At 49.3% G+C, this 22,488-nt stretch overlaps 2 protein-coding genes across 2 annotated transcripts in view; one reads left to right on the top strand and one right to left on the bottom strand.

Annotated features, from left to right (window-relative positions):
* Positions 1 to 22,488, bottom strand: part of LOC144790680 (prolactin-releasing peptide receptor-like) — a 698,727-nt gene that overhangs the window by 244,751 nt on the left and 431,488 nt on the right. The gene's annotated exons all lie outside the window — the stretch shown is intronic.
* On the top strand, positions 4,666 to 10,249 carry LOC144790679 (uncharacterized). Its single transcript, XM_078665404.1, has 2 exons — positions 4,666 to 6,007; positions 9,503 to 10,249. The coding sequence occupies exons 1-2, from the start codon at positions 4,744 to 4,746 to the stop codon at positions 10,111 to 10,113; spliced, it is 1,875 nt and encodes a 624-aa protein (XP_078521530.1). The 5' UTR covers positions 4,666 to 4,743; the 3' UTR covers positions 10,114 to 10,249.

Below are 22,488 nucleotides of genomic sequence, written 5' to 3'. Positions count from 1 at the left end.
GGATTCCTCAAAGTATTCCCATGCTTTCTTTCTGTGGTGGACTTGGCCACATTTCTAACATCTCCAACATTTTCCATATCATGTCTTCCCACTTTTGGCAATTCTGGGTAAATTCCACCATTGTTCATTTCAAACCTGCACTGCATTACCTCTTAAATAACCCTAACAGGGTCTCGAAATGTGGAAAGAGATTTCCTTTGCAAACTGGATCTTAGACTCAAATCATATCTCCAACTTCAATTCTAGTTTTTCTGACCACTTTGGCCTTTCGTTTTAATTCTTATTAACTATGCATAACACTTTGTTTGTCACTCAACAGTTTTGCACTCTCACCCACCCCAGAGTATTCATAACCTTGACCCATCCCTTCCATTTTCCAAAAAGGACACAAAGAAGATACCACTTTTCTCCCTCTCATAAGTTTAAAAGTTATCTCACCCACGATCGAATGAGGAGTGGACCGGTAAGCCCAGATCAACTCTCTAATGGCAGTTTCACAATCTACTTTAGGCCTCACCACACTCTGGATCCATTCCACCAACATTCTGGTCAAACTTTCAACTTTTCCATTGGCTTGAGGGTGATATAAAGAAGTGTGCAAAGTTGCAAGAGGTCTGACTTATTCATTGGGAAAACAAATGATAAAACCATTAGGCCTTAAACGTTGTTTGTTATTACACTGTGCCAAAGCATGAACAGGACAAGTTCATTAATTGAATCAAACAGAATACCATAGCGGGCAACAATGTTGGGGATTGTTACTCGCTCTGGCAGAGACTGGATATAGTAGATTTGCCCTCCGATAATCCTTGCTAGATGCTTTTGGAGGGGTCTATACTACTTAGCCAACGTATTTACACATTTGTCATTTTATGTATAGTATTGATTTGTGTGTAGTACATTACTTTGTTTAGGTTTGGCCAAAAAGCTTCAGATATCTGCCAACAAATTGTTATGAAAACCAATTATTAAAAATAGATACCAACATACACCTATAGAGAGGGACTTTGGATCATAGCTCTTGTGTCCTAGATTTGTTAAAATGTCATACACATTCTGCTTCAGCCCCTGACAGCATAGACAATGGGGCAATGCATCAGCCCACGTCAGCCGCAGGCTCTATTCCCCTTTTAGTGGCGATATTTCCTGTGCACATCGTCCACAAAATGTGTATACTCCAGTGCCTGGGTTGGTGGGCTAGTCCTTCAATTTTCAATTTTCTGTATTTATTGGTCCCTTTTCATTCCTTTCCTTCCACAAGCAACTTTCTATACAGTCCAACTGGGCTGCTTGCTTGCTGCTCTTTTCATCTGCAGTGTGCCATATCCCACAAGACCATTTTTTCAAAACTGGGTGGTCAATTTAGAATGGTATTATCCCCAATGTGTAACGTTTTACAATTCCAAGATGGCCATCGTCTTTAGACAGATGAACTATGCACATTATCATTTTAGGATGGCTATCCAGCATTGCGCGAGATAGCCGTCTTGGAATTAAAATGTGCATAGTGCATCAGTCACCAACCACCTTGGAATGGCATTGTGCTTACTGCATTGTTGTTTTACTGTTTCAAAATGGTTTATACATGGCTTCTAAAAGTGGTGGTCCTTTTGGAATGATACAGTGTGCACAGTACCTTGTTGCTATGTTTAAGCTTTTACTCATTTATTTATTTCAAGCACATTCCTAACACATTTAGATGGTGCTATTTATCCTTTTTTACTTTACTCTTTTAATATAGCTTGCATTGGCTTTTTGATTTTGTGTGTATTTTAAAGTGGCTGAACGAGTGTGCACATGCAATAATGGGTGAGTGGTTGGAAAATGGATGCAAGAGTTCAAGGATGAGTTAGAGGTGCATCCGTGATGTATTATTGAGTACCTAAATTCACCAGTAACTCAAGAGGCACTTCCAATTATGAGCTACACCTATTGACATTGCCAATGCTTGTTCTCATATGGTGACACTTCTTATGACGTAATTAGGAAATTAAAGAGCATATGATATCCATTAAGCAACCCTTATATTATTGTGAATTGTTTATACCAGCGGTCCTTTACCTTTTGACTTTGGTGGGCCTCCAGTGAATCACTACTGGAAGATTCGTACCATGGCCGTATCAACTTAGGCTGGGGTCTTGGGCTAAACTTCACTCTTTTGCTATTCACCATTTCCGAAAGTAGGTTTACACTTAAATGTAGACTTACATGTCACTTCCCCCTGGTGAAGCCTTCTGTTACTAGATTTACAATAATATATTACTATTAGATACCTCACTACAACTTTCTATGCTTCTTACAATACAGTAGTTCACCATCCTCACGTCCTGAGAACAGACACCCACATTGTTAACCTTTGCAATGGATTTATTTATTTCAGGTTTATATAGAGCAGTGCTAACCACCCACTGGTGGCTTCAGAGGACTGTATCAGGGCTCACCTGAGGTTTCCGCAGGAGCGTGAGTCTGGAGACTGAAGCTAATTCCCAAATTCCAGTCACAACTAATTCTCCCAACTTAGTCAAAGCGAGATCAGTACATGGGGGAAGAGGGGAGGGAAGGGAAAGAGAAAACCGAAGATAATCCCTCAGCACGGCCAGGCATCTAGGATTCGTCACTGGAGACTTCTGTGATCCTGTAAACAAAAACTGGGCCAACACACTACTCTGCAATTTAGTGAACTAAGACAATACTCAAACATGTAGACTCTATAAGAATCTACCTGCCTTACTCCCCTCTTTCGCTTGTGTCCAAAACTGAAATAATATGTTGCAGAGATCACTAATCTTCCTAGAAGAATACAGAACAGATAAAAGTCAATATGATGCATTGCTACTATAGTCTCTATATTTGTAGTGTATGTGTAGATGCTTACCAGTGGAGGATATTGCCAGTGAACAATGTGTCCCAAAGAATCAGGACCAACTAATCAGTGCCGTTAATAATGAGAACAAACAAATGTGAGACTGATGTCTGATACATATATTTACAAATCAATCATTCATGAGGGTTTTAAGAACAAATGTAAAATATGACTTCAGTAGTAGAATGTCTCGGCTCCTTACTTTAGGAGAAGTGAAGGTTCAATGTCTTTGAGCAAATAAAAACTGAAATTGAAGAACACTGCGTTTCCCTCTAGCTTCAGGAGAATGCGGCCAGGGTAACTTTAAGAGAATGCTCAATAAGTACTTGCAGCAGGAGAAAATTGCAGATGCCCATACGTAACGCCCACTAATAACAGTTCAAGCTATAGAGGCAGGCTAGCAAACATTCAACCCAACGCAATTGCGTACCACCTTGAATTCTAGGGAGGAGCGGTGACAAGCAACAAGCGCAAGCGCGTTACTGCCTTGAGATCAAGAGAGGGGCAGTGGCAAACAACCAGCGCAAGCGCGTTACCGCCTAGTGCACAGGAGGAGCAGTGAAAGGATCATAGGCAGGAAAAGCAGTCCACCCGAAGGTCAGACGAAGAACTGGAACGGAGACAAAGCCCGTCAGGAATATCGACCAACAAGGGGGGCTTGGGGGGGGGCAGCCGACCGTAGGGAGGTCCCCACCCCCGGGCTGATTGGGAGGGGCTAGTGGGGGGGGGTTGCATCAGAGCACCGGCCTTGGGCTGTTTTTGGGCTGGTTTTGGGCTCCCTCGGTTCCTACTGGGGGAGCCCAGTTATATAGCCCTGTAGCCCCTCCTCCCGGCCACCATTTTAGGTTGAATGACCTGGTGGCCGGGAGCTCATTAGTTTTTGGAAATTTTGATTAGTTATTGGAAATTTTGTGAGAGTCATTTCGTTTTGATTCCTCGTCATGTCGGGTGAAGATTACCGTGTTTTGGAGGCGATCCGCCTTCTGAGCGAAGCGGGACGCCTGGACCTGGTAATAGGAGAGGTGACTGGGCCGTCGCGTCCTCGGCGGCAGGCCTCAGCTCGTGTGGCGGCGGCGGTCGCGGCTTGCGCGTCGCCCAAAAAATCTCGCCGGGAGGGGGTAAGTGAGAGGGGCCGCCCGCGCGCTCGGAAAGCGACCCCTGGACGTGTGGCGCATGTTGGAGTGGGAGCGGGTTTACAGCGTGAGGCGGGTTTAGGGGAGGGGGAGGCTTCTACTCCCTTTGTGACGGTGGTGCCGCTGCAGCGCTCGCTTTCGGTCCCCGCTGCCAGAGGCAAGCGGGCCGTCAAGCAGGGAGGCAGAAAGCGTTCTGCTTCTGCCTCCGCCTGTCAGGCTGAGGACTCAGCGGCCGCGGCACCGGCGGTTGGCGCGCATGCGCAATTTGAATTCTGTGCGCCGCGCGCTCAGGCTGAATGTGGTTTCTCTGCATCAGTGCCGGCCGGCATATCTGGTGAACCCTCGGTTTTGGGGGCAATTGGTTTGCGTCAGGAGGCGGAATTGTTGGGTTCCCATGGGGGGCTTACTAATGTCCGTGTTTTCCCGCCAGCTTCCGCCTCTGGGCAGCAATTGATGAGTGAGGTTGTGCTTCAGCCTACAGTGCAGCCTGGACAGTTAGGGGCCGGGGAGGTTTTTGTGCCTTATAGCCCCCTGTTGTTTTCCCCCCCTGTTTCAACCCGGGGGGAGGTACTGTCAGTTCTTAGTGGTTCTGTGGGGGAGGGGGAGTGGGCGCAGATGGAAAGGAGGGCAGGGGCAGGTTTGCTGGGACAGCAGTCTGGTGGTGTTTTGTTGTGTGATCCACAGGATGTTTCTGGGTCTGGCAGGGGGTTCGTTGAGCCTGGTGAGGGTGGTGCTGTTACTTTTCCTATGCAGGAGAGTTGCGATAGGCAGGTGGGTGTTAGATCTTGGGAGGGCCTAGATGTTTTTCCTTCCTGGGCAGAGGGGGTTCGTGACGCGGGCAGGGCTACTCCCAGCCAGGGCACTGATATGCTGAGTGGTTTTGGGGGCACTTTGCGTTTTCCGGGTTTGCCTGTTGGGGGCAGATCACTTGGGAGGTTGGAGCAGCCCCGCGCTGATATCCGGCAGAAAGGGCAGGGTGGACTGGCATCGGGTCCTGCTTCCGAGATTGTTCAAGAGTTGCTGGACTGGAGTAGTGGAGATGAGGTAGTGGAGCCTTCCCCTCCTCGGAAGGGCTTATCGGGTCAATATAGGGGGTCTGTTGCTAGGGAGGTTGGTAGGGTGCAGTTTCAGGATTCTGGTTTTTGTATGGCTGGTGGTGTTGATAGCTTTGGCCGTTCTGGTAGTAAGGGTCCCGGCACATCAGTTCAGCCTTTTGCTTTGCAGGTCAGGGAGCGTCGTGGAGAGGCAGACTTGGTAGGGTGGAGTGCGGCCCAGTTGCACCGAGGAGAAGGGAGGGTGGAGCCTGGCGCGGCATACCCCGTACCGGCGAGGGACCCCGGCGCGGTCAACATAAGCAGGTCAGGCGCGACCTCGTTGGCCCCAACGTCTTCATTACAGGATCTCGGCGCGGTCAGCAGAAGCAGGTCGGGCGCGGCCTCGCTGGCCCCAACTTCTCTTTCTACAGGTATCAGCGGGGTCGGCAGAAGCGGACCCGGCGCGTCCTCGCTGGCCCCATTGTCAGGTTCTTTGGATATCGGCGGGGTTGGCAGAAGCAGGACCGGCGCGTCCTCGCTGGCCCCACATGTTTCTTTTCATCAGCAAAGGGATTCATCGTTGGTTCAGTTGCACAAATCTGGTCAACGTTTGGGGGAGTACAGACGGGTCCAGTCGGCTCCCCCGCCTCAGATGTCAGTACGGGCTGGTAAGACCCGGGTTGGTTTCAGAAGCCCGTCAAAGGAGTTGGCCCCTCCGAGGTTGGAAGAATCTTTGGTTTTAGATTATGATGAGGAGAGCCCCGAGGAGGGCGAGATACCTGATAAGGGTGCAAGGGGGGGGCTTTTTCACGCTTCTGATGATGTTTTACAGGCACCGGTGGTGGTGCGTCCGAGAGCTACAGTTTCCAGACCAACTCGAGAGAGCGGCCCCGTGGTGAGGGTTCCTCGGTCAGGTGTTGAAGTTGAACAGATGGCATGGAGAGAGAGGCCGGCCCAACTGCCTTTATTGAATCCAGGTGAGCTTGCTGGGCCGCGGAACAAGCCTTTGATGGTTTCTGTTGGAACGGGGGGGGATCCTCCTTCAGAGGGCGTGGATTTTAAACTCCACAAGGGTCGTTATGTTAAGGATCAAGGAGTGGGTACGAGTGACGGGGGGGTGGGTTCTAAGGTGGATTCCGGGACTGTTACGGAGCCCATGGAGGTAGGTAAGGACCCCCCACACAGCAAGGAGCTTAAAATAAAGAAATTGCCTTACATGGGCGTCACAAAACCTTTGGGCGCTCATTTAATGCTGTCTACTAAGGAAAGGATTTGGAAAGGGGAGTACGTTGAATTATTGAAGCTTTTACACAGGGAGGTTAGGTCTAAGGAGGGGTCTAAGGAGGAAGAGTATGAGTTGGCCAAGCGCCCAAAGGTTCCTTTGACCATAGAAAACTGGACAGCGGCATTTCTTATATACGCTAGTGTGTATTGTGAGAAATTCCCTGAGCGCTGTGTGGCACTTTTTAAATATATGGATGTGATCAGGAAAGCGCAGATTACTGGTAGTGGTTATGCCTGGTCACAGTATGATGAGGAATTCCGGGCTCGGATGGCTTGGGATCCTGAAGCGAAATGGGGGGAGTTGGATAATGACTTGTGGCAACACACTATGGGTGCCTCGGCGGGTGGTAAGACAATTTTCACAGCTAGTGGGTATCCTTTACCTTCACGGCCCTTTCAGGGTAGGCCCACTCGGGGAGGGGTGGGTGCAGCTGTGTCAGTACAATCAGCCAATGGGACATGTTGGGATTTTAACAGAGGATATTGCCTAAGAGACTATTGCAAATTTCGACACGAATGCTCCCAATGTGGTAAACCGCACCCACTGTCCAAGTGTTGGGGGCCTCGGGTTACAGGGGGTAGACAGTGGTCACAACAGGCAGCCAATGCCCCTGCTCCTGCACAGCAGCCTCAATCTTACAGGGGGGGGAAAAACACTTCTGGAACTGGGGCCAAAGGCTCATACGCCAGTTAATCCTTTTCACTTGGCTGTGGCTCTGAGGGGCTACGGGAATGTCGAGGCTGCTAAGTTGTTGTTAGATGGTTTTCAGGAAGGTTTTCGTTTGGGTTACACAGGGCCGCGGTTGCGGCGTTGGTCTAAGAATCTAATGTCGGCCAATGAACATCCAGAGGTGGTGCAAGACAAATTGGATAAGGAAGTGCGGGAGGGAAGGATGGCGGGTCCTTTTGATGATTGGCCCTTGGAAAATCTTATTGTCTCCCCAATTGGTGTGGTGCCTAAGAAAGAGCCTGGGCAATTTCGTTTGATTCAACATTTGTCATGGCCGGAGGGCTCATCAGTTAACGATTTCATTGATGGTGAGGCTGCTTCAGTGTCTTATTCTTCAGTGGATGTGGCCATGGCCCTGGTTGTATCTGCCGGCACTGGTGCGGCGATGGCGAAATGTGACATCAAATCAGCATTCCGTTTGTTGCCTGTACATCCTGGAGATTGGGATCTTTTGGGGATTCAATTTCAAGGGAAGTGGTATGTGGATAAGGCGCTACCAATGGGTTGTTCCATATCCTGTGCGTTATTTGAGACCTTTAGCACATTTCTCCAATGGTTTTTCACCAACACGTCAGGACATCAGCTTGTGACTCACTACCTGGATGATTTCTTTTTTGTAGGTGCTCCCAATTCCTCAGTATGCCAGAATGCTTTGCGAACATTCCAAACTCTGATGGACTTTTTAGGTGTGCCGTTGGCACCGGAAAAGACAATGGGCCCCTGCGCGACCATGTCTTTTTTGGGAATCGAGATTGATTCTAATGTTATGGAGGCACGTTTACCTGTGGATAAAAAAGAAAAAATGTTGGACCTTTTACATGTTATGTTGAACAAGGCGAAGGTCACAGTGAAGGAAGTTCAGGTGCTGTTGGGCCATCTTAACTTTGCTTGTAGGGTGGTCAGGGCAGGTAGAACTTTTTGCAGGCGTTTGGGTAGAGCTCTGTCTGGTCAGTTTTTACCTCACCATCACGTTCGCTTGTCAGCAGGTGTTAAGGAGGATCTGCGGATGTGGGTAGCCTTTCTGCACTCTTTCAATGGCATTCCTCTGTACAGAGAAGAGAATTGGATTTGGGACGTCCAAATTTTTTCAGATGCGGCAGGCAGTGATGGTTTCGGTCTTTACTGGCAGGGCAGATGGTGTGCTGAACAGTGGCCTGCTGCGTGGAAGAACGGGGGCAGGAGTATTGCCTTCCTGGAGCTTTTCCCTGTGGTGGTGGCGTTGACTTTGTGGGGTCAGGAGCTTTCTCACAAAAAAGTGCTGTTTCGAATTGATAATAAGGCTGTAGTGGACATTATCAATCGGCAGTCGGCCAGGGATGCTCACATCTTGAAGCTCTTGCGAGTCTTTGTGTTGGGGTGCTTGACGTATGACATCAGTTTTAAGGCCTTACACATTCCTGGGGTGGACAATGACATTGCGGATGCTTTGTCTCGTTCACAGTGGGAGAGATTCCATGGGCTAGCCTCGGAGGCGGACAGGATGCCGACCCGCATGCCGGAACATCTGTGGACTGTAGGCGAGACAGGGTTTTGCAGCTGGTGGTAGGTTCGCTTGCAGTTTCTACTAGGACAGCGTATGAATTGGCCTGGAAAGAGTTTTTAGAATCTGGGGCCGGCTGGCGCGCTCCGGGCTGGAGACGATCTGAAGATGTGGTACAGTTCATTCTTCACTTGATAGACAGGGGGTTGACACGTGTGACGATTGCTGGAAAATTGGCTGGTATTGCGTTCATGGGCAAATTACTGTGGGGCTATTCTCCTTCTGCTGGGGAGGTGGGTAAGCGTATGCTAGAGGGTTGGAGTAGGGAGAGGGGTAGGGAACATATGGTTCGCCGACCTTTGTCCTGGCAGACGTTAGCCCGAGTTTTGCAGGTTTTGCCCTCTGTTTGTCTGAATGGGTTTGAGGTTTGTCTGTTTTCTACTCTTATGGTTTGGATGTTTTTTGGTGCGTTCAGAGTTTCTGAGTTATTGGGGTCGAAAGTTACGTTTGGGGTGGGGTGGGAGAATGTTCGATTTTTGGAAGCGGGGTTGCACATTTGGTTGGCTCGAGCAAAAACTGATCAACACAGCAAAGGGAGGGGCATCTGGCTGGAAGCTTCTTTCCCCCCTGAGACGTGTCCTTTGGGGTGGGCCAGGCGTCTGTGGGACTGTTCGGGGGCCGCTTTGGAGGGCCCTGTTTTTCGACATGTGGATGGTTCCAGGGTGACGGAGTACCAACTGCGCATGGTTTTGCGTAAAGCGCTGCGCTTCATGGGCTTGGATGAGACTCAGTATGGTACACATTCTTTCAGGATTGGGGCAGCTACAGAAGCACATAACAGGGGTTGGTCGCAGCAAGACATTATGTCTCTGGGGCGTTGGTCCTCCAACTGTTTTAGGCGCTATGTGCGTACTGATCCTGTTATGGCGCCTGCGGATGATAGTTTTTCTTGAGTTTGATGCTGCTTTTCTTTTTCAGGTTCAGTGGCCGGCCCCCGTTCTACTGTCATGACGATCTGGATAGTGGGACATTCCTTCATTAGGCGCGCGGAAGATCAAGCTATAAGAAGCTATTTTGGTTCCACACTTGGTTTTAATTCTCGTCTTTTTCATGTTGTATGGAAGGGGAAGGGAGGTATGATCTGGAGGGAGCTTATCCCGGCCTTGAATTCTTGGTTGGTGGGAGGTGTTTGTCCTGACGTGCTGCTCTTACACCTTGGGGAGAATGACCTTTGTGGGGTGAAAGGGGTGGTTTTATTAAGAGCAATGAAGAAGGATCTTTCTCTTATTCGTCAACAATGGGCGGGTTGCCATGTTTTATGGACAGAATTGGTCCCTAGAAGAACCTGGAGGGGTGCGATCAAGCCTAGGGCGATTGACAAGGCGCGAAGGAAGTTGAATCTGGAGGTTTCCCGTTTTTGTAGAGATCTGGGTTTTGGGCGGGTGTCCCATAAGGACATCCGTTATGACAATGTGGAATTCTTTCGCGGCGATGGTGTTCACTTATCTCGTATAGGGATGGATTTATATCTATTGGAATTGCGAGAGGTGCTCTCCAGGTGTTTGAAGATTCAACATTTCTTGGGTTGAGATTCTAGTTCCTTGGTTGGTCGGTTTTGGGGGGCAGAAAGAGAGGAGGGTAATTCCTTCCCCCTCTTTTCTGGGTGGCGGAAATTGGGCGTTCTTGGTCAGCAGGGACATGAAGCTTGTTGGGTTTTTGCTAAAGTTGGGCTATTGGCTGGAAAAGTTTAAAGAGTTGTTTCGCGGGGTGGTTACAAGGTTTTGGGTAATGTAAGTTGTTGGTGGGTAAGTTTTGCAATGTGATGTTTTGCCGTGGGTTGGGATGATATTTAAATGATTATCAGGTTTTGGTATTGTTTGAATTGTAATTATGTTGTGCTGGGTGGGGGCGGGGTTTGTGACGTGGTAGGGGCGGGCCTGACGTTTGGGGTTGTAAGGTAACATCTTATTTAGTGAGGACTAGTTTTGTGAGGCGGTTGCCAGGTTGGTATTTTTGTAAATATGCACCTGTTTCAATAAAAGCGGCCTTTTGCACACTTTCAAATTGTCTGGTGTCTGCTCACCCCCCCTCACCCCTCCCTCCCAAGGGGGGCTTGGGGGGGGGCAGCCGACCGTAGGGAGGTCCCCACCCCCGGGCTGATTGGGAGGGGCTAGTGGGGGGGGGTTGCATCAGAGCACCGGCCTTGGGCTGTTTTTGGGCTGGTTTTGGGCTCCCTCGGTTCCTACTGGGGGAGCCCAGTTATATAGCCCTGTAGCCCCTCCTCCCGGCCACCATTTTAGGTTGAATGACCTGGTGGCCGGGAGCTCATTAGTTTTTGGAAATTTTCCCTCCCTCCCTCCCTATTCTCAGTTAGGGTTTTTCTCTTACTTTCCCCGGGTCTTTTACTTATTCATTTATTTATTTATTTTCATTATTTATTTGTTTACCTTCCATAATTTTAGGGTCTTTTGTCGGAACAGGTGGATATGGGGTGACAAAACATGTTGTTCATTGTCGCTTGGAACAGGTGCCGTGCGGAAATTGGGCGTTCTTGGTCAGCAGGGACATGAAGCTTGTTGGGTTTTTGCTAAAGTTGGGCTATTGGCTGGAAAAGTTTAAAGAGTTGTTTCGCGGGGTGGTTACAAGGTTTTGGGTAATGTAAGTTGTTGGTGGGTAAGTTTTGCAATGTGATGTTTTGCCGTGGGTTGGGATGATATTTAAATGATTATCAGGTTTTGGTATTGTTTGAATTGTAATTATGTTGTGCTGGGTGGGGGCGGGGTTTGTGACGTGGTAGGGGCGGGCCTGACGTTTGGGGTTGTAAGGTAACATCTTATTTAGTGAGGACTAGTTTTGTGAGGCGGTTGCCAGGTTGGTATTTTTGTAAATATGCACCTGTTTCAATAAAAGCGGCCTTTTGCACACTTTCAAATTGTCTGGTGTCTGCTCACCCCCCCTCACCCCTCCCTCCCAAGGAGCAGCGTTGCGGGACCCGGAAGTGCTTGCGTGACCCGGGGGTGAGGAAAATCAGACTCAAAAACTAGAACGCGAAGCGTTCTTTCGGGCAACACTAGGACTTTTAAAGGCATGGAGCCCCGCCCTCTATACGTGCAACCGCGGGGACAGAGCAGCTGTGACAGTCTGTAGGTGTCTGTGTGGTGAAGCCTAGCAGTGGTCGGGTAGTGAATATATGCCTAAGTCTCGATGGAATACCTGCAAAGATAAGAATCTGAAGGTGGTAAAGCCTTTGAGGTGGAAGTACGGCCCGGTCACTGGCGTAACGAAAGTCGAGGGGGCCCCCCTTCAAGGTACATGAAGGGGCCCCCACTCCGTATTTAATATGGAGCTCTCTGGCCTGAGTATGGTGTTGAGGGGGCCCCCTGCAGCTCGGGCCCCCCCACAACGTGGGGGCTGCGGGGGCCTGTGGATGGTGACTCAGTCTTAGGCATCTGACTGACACAGTAGAAACATGCTCAGTATCTGCAGAAGATATCACCATCTACCCTTCTGGCAGCATTCATCAGATTTAGTCTGTTGTTGGTTTCTAGAGTGCAGAAGAGACCTCAGGGAGCTAAGAGTGCTGTGAAGATGTGCAGGGAATTCTAATACATTAAAAACAACCGCTATTGTACGCTCCACCTATATATATATATTTTTGTATGGTTTTTTATATGCCAATAAAAGTTTTTAAATAAAAAAAAAAAACATTCAATACTTTTATGGGATACATGCTAGCATTTAGATTGTTGGTTCTAAGGAACTATAGGCAGTGTGGGAGAATGGTTAACAGTTACTTTAAGAGAGCCCTGATTAGGTTCTTTCAAGGGCAATGCAACTGGAGGTTGTGTAGAGGTAGTAATAAAACACAGAGAGAGTTAATGGGTGAAAGTAGTGGGCACAATTTTACGGAAAGACTACATGGGTACAATTTTATGTATCCTGTAAAAATCAACCTGTAGAGCAGCTATGTTGACCAATGATTCTGAAAGAAGCCCTTTACCCACAGGAGAATCTATGAGCAGAGCTTCCTGCACTAAAGGAGTGGTATGGTGGAGGACAGTCTACTGGTAGACTATTGTCTAAATTAAGCACTTCCCCTACATTATATCAATACTGATCAGCAGCACAGACAGTTGCGGGTTTGGTCGTAAGGATTGTACATGCACGGTGGACTAGTTATCAAGGGTGCTGGTAATTGGAGAGAAGAGAGGGTGAGGAGACAGTTACCAGATGGGTTCAATTAGACAGTGATAGAAGAGCCTTGAGCAGGTCGCGATGGCCACTTGTGCGAAGGTTTGCACAGGGCCACTATGAGAGTGCTGTTGAAAAAGTGAGATCATTGATAGCTAGTGTGGGAGATGAAGGGCAGTTGCCTGGTAATAGGCCTAGGGGAGCCTGCTACTATCTGTTCGGACTGGGGCATTATAGAGATGGTAGGTAAGTCTGGTAATTCTTTGAGAGGAGATCTTAAACAAGAGGGTTATCAGTTCCTTTTGAAGTTGGATTAGGAAAAGTGCACATCATGGATGTGAATGGAGAGAACTGCATGGTCTCTGGTAATGCCGGCGTGGTTTTTGTAAGCTTTAAAGCCTCTTGGAAAGAGGTATTTTCATTTGAAGAAGGGATTGTATTTTCCAACAACTTTAGAACTAGCAGAATTCATATTATTATCAAGTGCAAGTGGTGAACCACTAGGCAAAGTATTACCATTAGCTGCCATTGACATCCACATCATGAGTGTCACCGCCTCAGTATATAGACATGATGTCACTCTCAATAATACTGATGATGTGGGCACACTTTAATTGGCTCATCTTCACAGTCCAATGCACATGCCAATGGTTATTCCAACATTCAACATATCACCATGGCATGTTACTCACATCCAATCTATATATTTGGGGGAATTACAATTTCCAGGTGTTCTCGTGGTGCGTCACCTTTTCCGTCGGTATTGACACTAGTTGTCAGGTGCTGTGTAGCAATTACAAGGAATGTCATGTGCATATGCAGTTTTATCATGAGATTGCATGAACATCTAGAATTCTTATGGGGTATATCCTGTATTCCCAAGATTGCCACATTGGTTCACACTGCAACCCTGTTATTTGCATAGTGTGTTTTCTATGTGCACAGAAACTTTCCGCAATGTTAAATACATACCAAATATTGTCACCTGTGTGTCACTACATTCCCAATTTTCTCATTATGGGCCACATACATTCTGAAATTTGTATGGAAAGTCATCATTTACCAAATGTAACAGGGCTGTTACCCACATTCTGATTTCAGCGCGAGGGTTATCTACATGCTAAAACTGATATCATGAGTGACACTTTCTGCATTTTAGGCATGATGTGCATTCTGCCCATTGCCCGAAGAGCAAACACGAATCCCCAAAATCTGTGGTATGGGCACCCCAAGCATCAAGATGATTCCACTGGTTCCCTATCTCTGCAACCCATTGGTCAGGAGATATGTCTCTGTGGACTGAGGCACTAGATTCTTCTTTTTTACTGGAAACCTACTGATATCTCCTTATCACTATCAGTACTGAGAGGACAGCACTCAGATTGCTACCACAGCGTCTTCTCTATTGTACCGCTAGCCCCAGTGCCACACAAAGAGGAAAATGTGTCTACACTTTGACCCAGTGCAAAGTCACCAAAAGTGACACAAACCAGTGCAAAGTGTTGAAAAAAAAGTTTTGCTCTGGAGCATTACCTAAAAGTAAGGCAAAGTAGAGCCACGTGCTACTTTTCGTGACTTTGCATCAAGGAGTGACCCATGGGTTGTGCATGGGTGTTCACTCACTAGCACCCATGGTTTTGTGACACCAAACTCTATTTACTGATATTTGTTGATTGGGCTTTGCGACAATAAATAACACCTTCTTAAGGTAGGTGTTAACTTGGAGAAATGTTTTTATTTTTCAAATCTTTTCGAACTTTGAATGTATGCTGCACTGTACAGCACACATACGATGTTTCTAAAATTGTAAAGTACGTTTTAGTATATTTTTGTTGTGCAAGCCAACACACACATACACCCCTTTTCACTGAAGTGTAAAGGTGTGTGCATGGCGCTAGGCAGCCTAAAAGAGCACCAGCACTGATGAAGGGCGAAGAAACATCATATCTAAGAAGATATGGCGGTCAACTTTGGTTGCTGCGCTGCATTGCTCTAGATTTTAGTAAATCTCCATCGAGGACTGCAGAAAGTTATCTTGTACACAGATGGATCAATGCCTCTAAAATGTGCAAAGGGCCCTGTTGTGATTTCCATAAAAGTATTCTGTGGATGCTGTAACTGGCCTGCTATATAAGAGCTAAGCAGTAGCACAGCAACAACCTACTCCAGGGCCGGACTGGTAACCCATAAGCTGTCCTGACAAAAATGCTCAACCCAGCCCCTGTTTCTTCGTCTCCTCACACAATCTCTCTCTTTCAACCTATTCTCTCTCTTCTTTCTCTCTGATCCCTCTCTGATTGCTTTTTCTCCACCTAACCACATTCTTCTTTTTTTCTCTCTCTTTCTCTCTCACTTGAAGCCTCCCATGCCTGCTGCAATTTTCTCAGGGAGATGGGAATGTGACAGAAGCACCAGGAGTGGCCCTGGGCTTTCTTAACCAGCCTCCAAGCGCTCCAGCCCATTGGGAAATGCCCAGTGTAAAATAGGACATACCTGATTCACCACAGACTAGAACAGGGACGGTGGCACTAAGGGGCAGGTTTACAAGGAAAGTGACTCAGTGTGTGTGCAAGCCATTTGGCTGCGCCGCACTGAGTAACTTTCAAAGTACAGGGATGCAGCATATATACAACAATATGTTGCATCTCTGTGCTTCCCCCTGTGCTGGTGCACAAACTGCTGTCATGCGCCCACGCAGGCACCCTTGCACCATGGTGTAAGGATGCCTGCGTCGTGGGGATATTGAATTTGTGCAGGACGGGCACCTTCCTGAACAAAAACAATCAATTGAGGTGATTTCCTTTTCCAATTCATGCTGTAAAATACAGCATGGATTGAAAGAGGAAAAGAAATGTGGAGTAATTATAACATTTCTCCAAGTTACACCTTGGTACACCACCCTTAAGGTGCCGAAGCAGTCTGCTGCATTTCCAGATTTACTATTTCTAAATCTGAAAATGCATCAGTGGGCATGGGTGTTGTGTGGAAACACCCACAGCAACACCCATGTCACGCAACGCCCATGTCACGCCCCTAACATGCAAAGTGTTTTGTGACAAAGGGCGATATTTACAAGTACAGGTAAAGCCACGCAGTGTGGCTGTACCTGTGCTTGTAAATACCACACAGCAGGTTGCGCCCCCGGTGCGTCACGCAACGTGACGCACCGGTGGTGCAAGGGGCTTGTAAATCTGCCCCTAAGAGACCAAATCTGATTGAGAAGTAATTGATTATTTCCCAAACCTTAACATTCTTTGCCTGGCTGTTTGAGAACCAGTTAGACTCCTGAAATTTCCCCGCACTGTTGGACTGTCTGGGGATGTAAGATATTCGGTCCTGAACAAGAGTGGGCTTCAAGCCGGGCAACCCCATGAGTAGTCGAAAATCGAAGTTCCTTTTTTCCCTACATCTTTTCAACAACTCTTCTGCACTGCTGTAACTTGCATCTGATCAACAGTGAATATCGGATTCTCGTCGCAAAGCAAATGGACCTGCAAAAGGCTTTGTTTTCTGGCGAGAGATTTAAGATGCAGACGAGCTCATTAGCAAGTTGAGCTCAGATCAGAGTATTCAATCAATAGCTCGGATGCGGCAGGGAGGCATGGAAGGACTACCTTTTCACAGATACTTATGATTTTTTTTCAAGAGAGGTCTTACGGTAGCAAAAGGTAGCAGAAGAGAACACAACGGAAGTTCATTGAATGAGTCTTCGCGCAAGAAAACACTGTCCACCACCTCTTTGAGAGCAAGAAAGGCCACTTTATTTAAGACAGGTGTGTAAATCAAACATCTTTCCAACACATTTATTTAATAATTAATAAAATCCAAATCTTCCAGCTTGACTAAGCATCCCTACCTAGGAGTAACCCCCCCCCCACCAAGTTAAACCTAACCCAAACCAGAAACAACTAACTCTTGAAGAATACCCCTCATTTCCTTTAACTGCCCTTTGAGGATGGACCAACCCGCTCCAGGCTGCCCACCCCCCACTAGAAACCGCCTACAAAAGAACAAGACACCTGTCCTAAAGTGGCAAGGCCAGAAGGCCATAGCAGTGCCGAAAAAATACTGCAAAATGAGGGAAAAACCTAGAGAAAAAAAGGGGGAAGGGTGGGTGGGGCAAAAGAACCTCCCTCTCCAGCCTCCCACTAGCGCGTTCCTTTCCCGCCTGCCCTAGACCTATTTATAACTTCCTTCTCATCAAAACCCCACCTGTCCTGCGCCCAGTCGTCCTCGCGCGAACACACCCAGGGAGAGACCGGCTCGCGCACGGCTCTCCCTGGGTCGCTCCTCGCGCAAGAAAACACTGTCCACCACCTCTTTGAGAGCAAGAAAGGCCACTTTATTTAAGACAGGTGTGTAAATCAAACATCTTTCCAACACATTTATTTAATAATTAATAAAATCCAAATCTTCCAGCTTGACTAAGCATCCCTACCTAGGAGTAACCCCCCCCCACCAAGTTAAACCTAACCCAAACCAGAAACAACTAACTCTTGAAGAATACCCCCTCATTTCCTTTAACTGCCCTTTGAGGATGGACCAACCCGCTCCAGGCTGCCCACCCCCCACTAGAAACTGCCACCCAGGAAAACCTTTAGAGTTTTCCTGCCCCACCCAAAGGCAAGGAAAAAAGGGGGTGTCGGGGAACACCACAATTGCACGTCCAGTACTTTAGCTATGAAATCACGCAATTCCAAAAGATAAAAGGAAAGACCCAATTGAGACAGGTGGACTCCATCCCCGCAAAATAAATGCTTCTCAGAAATTTGCAAATGAGGGTGAGCCAAACAATAAATGCATAAGTCTTTACAAAACAGTCTCATAGAACGATTCACTTTTTTCGGGTGCTTTTTCCATGGCCGAATAATTCCTCGCCCCAGTCCATTGTAAGCGTGGCACGAACTCCGTCCAGACCACCATGGTGCACACCCAGGCGTCTTCTTTTTTTTTTTTTTTTGCCAAGGACCTAGGAGAAAAACAAATGTTAGGAAAAACAAAGGCGAGTCATTTCTTACAGACGTCTCACAACATCTCGACCTCCAACGCCCAATTCTGCGAATCTGGGACCAGTCCCACCCCAACCTGGCAGCCTCCGACGCCGCCCCAATCCGAAAGGAATGAGTACCAAATTGAGAAGGATCCCGCCCCAGACCTAACAGCACCTTTCTCAGAACAGCCAACAACTGCGAAACAACAATCGGACTGCCATCAGCGTGACAGAAAATTACCCCCGGTGTAAAATGAGGGGACGCCAAGAAAGCCTCCCATTCCCCCACAGGACAACAAGAAACGAAACCGCTCCGCCCCAAGAAAACCCACTTACCCCTACCCAACTGATCTGTTTTAGACATTCGCAACCAGAGGCGAACCCGGTCTTGTTCCAGCACCACTTCACCGCTAGTCATACCCGCCCTGTTGCTCAAACCCAACAACTCAGAAGCACGGAATGCCCCAAGAATAACCACACAAAACACAAGCGAAACTTCCGACACTCAAAAGCATCATAACAGCAGACAGCCAACTGGGATAACATCAGTCGAAGCAAATCAAAATTCACCGGCTGCCGCAGCCTCTGGGCACCGGCCTGCAATCTACCCAAACCTTTCAAAACCTTCCTGACCAGCACCCCCCCAACAGGTTCCCTCCCCCACCGAAGCTGCCCATAAAAAGAGATCCCTGCCAGCTTACCCGAAATTGTCGTGTGGGAGAGGCCTCTGTCCACCAAATGCAAAACAAAATGCAACAAAAAATGCTCATCATACAAAACCCACCGGTGCCTGACCGAAAAAATTGTTCTCGCCAAACTGCAAAAAATCCCTCCAAGCCTGTAAATAGCTCCGACGGGTGGTGTCAGCCACTGAATGCTCAACCAACTGTTGGACTCTCAATCCCCCAAGGCCCATACGTACTGTGGGATCGCTGACGGTCCTAGATCCGCCCCAGGAGCCAATCGTCGGAATTCCGACCACTGAAAGCGAGATAAAGCATCAGCAAAGCAATTAGTGACCCCTGGAACATGTTGAGCTTTGAATACAATATTCAGATGCAACATGAAAGCACGCAACAGTTTCAACACACGCAAATCCCGTGCACTCTGCCTGTTAACAAGGTCAACCATTGCCATATTGTCCACGTGGAACAACACAGAGCTGGTCCGGAACTCTTCCCCCCAGATGTACAGAGCCGCCAGCAAAGGGAACAGTTCTAAAAAGCAATGCTGCGCCCTTGCCCCTGCCAATGAACAGGCCAGCCAGCCGCGCACCAACGCCCGTCCCAAAAGATGCCGAAGCCGTTGGCTCCAGAAGCGTCAGTGAAGAGCGGCACCTGCCAGATAATGTCCTCGTCCGCAAAAAACAAGGACACGCCGTTAAAATCCTGCAAAAATTGCAACCAGATACCCAAATCTGCACGGACAGGTGCGGTAAGGCGCAGCCGATGATGAGGAAAACTGGCTCCTGACAGTGACAAGCCCAGACACCTACAAAACGACCGACCCGCACGAACCACTCGGCACGCAAAATTCAAGTACCCCAGCAACTTCTGAACCTTCCGGAGCTCCAATTTGCGTCCGCCCAACCAACCTGATGAAATCAGAGATTTTGCGCACCTTACCAGCAGGCAACCTCTCAACCATAACCGTGGTATCGATTTCAGTTCCCAAAAAAAGGTCAACATGGTACATGGGCCGTCGGTCTTATCAGGCACCAAAGGGACACCCAGCTCCGCGGGCATAGCCTGAAAGATCTCTAGGGCCAACTGACACTGCCCAGACCGACCCGCACCAGTGAAAAGGAAATCATCCAAATAATGACATACCAAAACATGGCCACTGATGAAAGTGAAGCGCCATTGCAGGAAAATACTGAAAGTCTCGAAGAGGGCACAGGACACTGAACAGCCCATCGGCAAAACCCTGTAAACATAGAAATGTCCCCCAAAGTGCATACCCAAGAGACCAAAATCCCAAGGATGAATGGGCAGAAGACGAAAAACCGATTGAATGTCACTTTTCGCCAGCAGAGCACCAGGGGCCGCGGTGCAAACCAGCCTCAGGGCGTCATCCACCGAAGCATAGGACACGCTAGAATCTACCGGGTCGATGAAATCATTGATAGAGGAACCCTCTGGCCAGGACAAATGGTGGATGAGCCGGAACTCCCCAGCCGCCTTTTTGGGGACAACACCCAGAGGGAAAACTATCAGATCCGGTAAAGGACAGCTAAGAAAAGGACCAGCTATCCTACCCGCAGCAAGCTCAGACTCCAACTTCTTCTGCACAACCTGGGGGTACTCTTTGGCGGACTTCAGATTATCAGACCACCGACCCAACCGAGGACCCTGGTACCCAAACCGGAAACCTACCCTGAAACCCCAGGACCAAGTCTTGGCCGCCTCCAAATCGGGGTATTCCTTCAACCACAAGTCAAGAACCTCAACCTTAATAGGAGTAGGAGCCCTTTGAAACAAAGTGCGAAGGCTGTCCTCTGCCCCCTGTACCCTTCCCTCGGTCCAATTTCCAATAGACTTCGGGACTCGCGGCCGCCGAGCCAACTCTAAGTCTTCTCCCTTAGACCCTGCCTTTGCCTGCACATCACGATGCAGGAGCCTGAACACATCAACAAACTCGCCATCCCAGATCCTGGATGTAGTTTTCTCCGATAAATGAGACCCTAAAGGCATCCCAACACCAGAATAAGGCAATCGCTTAGGAAGGATACTATCCTCCGCCACCTGCTTCTTAGGTGCCGCTGAATCCCCTGTCCGCACAGGCCCACTGGCGGAAACATCCCCTGCAACAGTAGCATGCACCTCCGTCTGCCGCACCAGCAGCGGTGCTCGAGCGACTCGCTCCTCAATCACCCCATCACCAGTACCAATAGATCTGGTACGCTTAGCAGGGAGACTCTCCCCTTGTTGCCAATCGCTTAGGAAGGATACTATCCTCCGCCATTCCAGACTCTAGATTTAGTTTTATCACTTGGGAAGGATACTATCCTCCGCAACCTGCTCCATAGGTGACGCTGAGTCCCCTGTCCGCACAGGCCCACTGGCGGAAACGTCCCCTTCAAAATGAGCATTCACCTCCGCATGCCCCACAAGCAGCGGTGCTAGAGCGACTCGCTCCTCAATAACCCCATCACCAGTACCAATAGATCTGGTACGCTTAGCAGGGAGAATCATCCCTTGTTTCCAAACGGACCACCACCCATCCTTACCTCTTGACAACTGGGATAACTTCTGAGGAAACACCACCGGATCCCCTTGAGTTGGACGACTCCTCGCTGACTCTCGTACTGTTGCGTGGTCCGCACGTGACCCCTGCAAGAAACGAGGATCAGGGAATTTCCCCACCCCACCCTGTCGGGCCCGTGCTGCCAAAAGCCCAACGTCTTTCTCCCCCAACTCCCCCTCTCCCAAATCATCATCATGTATACCCAACTGTAAAACATCACCAGAAAAATGAATACTGTGTACTGCCACTAGGCAGAGCCCCATCACCAACTCCTCCATCGTAATATTGCCAGTGAAGGACATCATTGCGCACTGCGCCCATCGCTGCAGAAGAGAAATCCGCTCCAGATAACTCTCCCGGACCCTCCCACACGGAACAGCCGTAGGGTCAGTCCGCAAGCCTCTCACACCAGCCACCAGCCGACCAGCTGGAGCCTAAACCGGGAAACGAGGGCCGCTCGAGCCAGACTGCGAGGAAACAGCGAGAGTGACACCCCCACTGGAGCCAAGGGGAACGCCCACAGAAGACCCACCAGGACAAGGCACAACCCATTGGCCACCGCCCAAGCCGCCCGTCAGACCACCCTGCAAGGCACTGGGCCCCCACGCAATTCTGGGAAAACAACCGGACTGAAAGGCGCAGGCACCCCCCCAGAGCCCGCCCCCTCCAAACCAGCACAGTGGGCCTGCAGAAACCCAGAAGGAGGCCCAACAAGCCCTGTATCCGGAGCCCCGGGGGCGGAGGGAATGGACAGCGCTGACAGGTCACGAGGGAGCAACACAGCTCGAGGAAGCCCCCCCCCCGCCCCCGCCCGCCCGCCAATGCAAACCCAGACCGAGCAGAGGAAACATCCCTAAAACCTGAGCAGCCCTCAATAGCGCCACTTGACAAAGTAGGGGGCATCCCCCACCAAGGGGGTGGCAGGGAACAGGAGGTAACATTGCCCGTTGAACATCAGGTGGGGGGGGAAGCACCTTGAGACACAACATGCAGGGGCACAGAGCGTCTCTATGGCACTGGAGCAGCAATAGGAACCTGGGGGAGGCTCTGAAAATCGAGGCTCCTACCCCCGCTTTGCCCTGGCACCCACGGAGGCTTTCAAGGACCGCAACCCCTCCCCCCCCGCCCACTTGAAAAACCTCCCAACAGACCGGCCCCTCGCAAGCCAGCAGCCCCAGTGGGGGCCAAACATACCTGCTGGTGGGCGCCCGGTACTTCCAGGGAGGGCACCACGGACACCACGGAGCCCGCAGCCACCACCGGCAGAACCGCCGGCATGGCCGCAGCGCCGTCCCCTTCATCCTCCGGACGGGAGAAATCCACGCCGAGACCGCCCTCGCCACGCAAAAGCAAAAGAACCTCCCTCTCCAGCCTCCCACTAGCGCGTTCCTTTCCCGCCTGCCCTAGACCTATTTATAACTTCCTTCCTTCTCATCAAAACCCCACCTGTCCTGCGCCCAGTCGTCCTCGCGCGAACACACCCAGGGAGAGACCGGCTCGCGCACGGCTCTCCCTGGGTCCCTCCTAGCGGTGAAGA

Source organism: Lissotriton helveticus, chromosome 11 (assembly GCF_964261635.1).
Source record: "Lissotriton helveticus chromosome 11, aLisHel1.1, whole genome shotgun sequence".
NCBI classification, from domain to species: Eukaryota; Metazoa; Chordata; class Amphibia; order Caudata; family Salamandridae; genus Lissotriton; species Lissotriton helveticus.
Note: the sequence above shows the minus strand (reverse complement) of the source record. Positions and strands in the feature narration are given on the sequence as shown.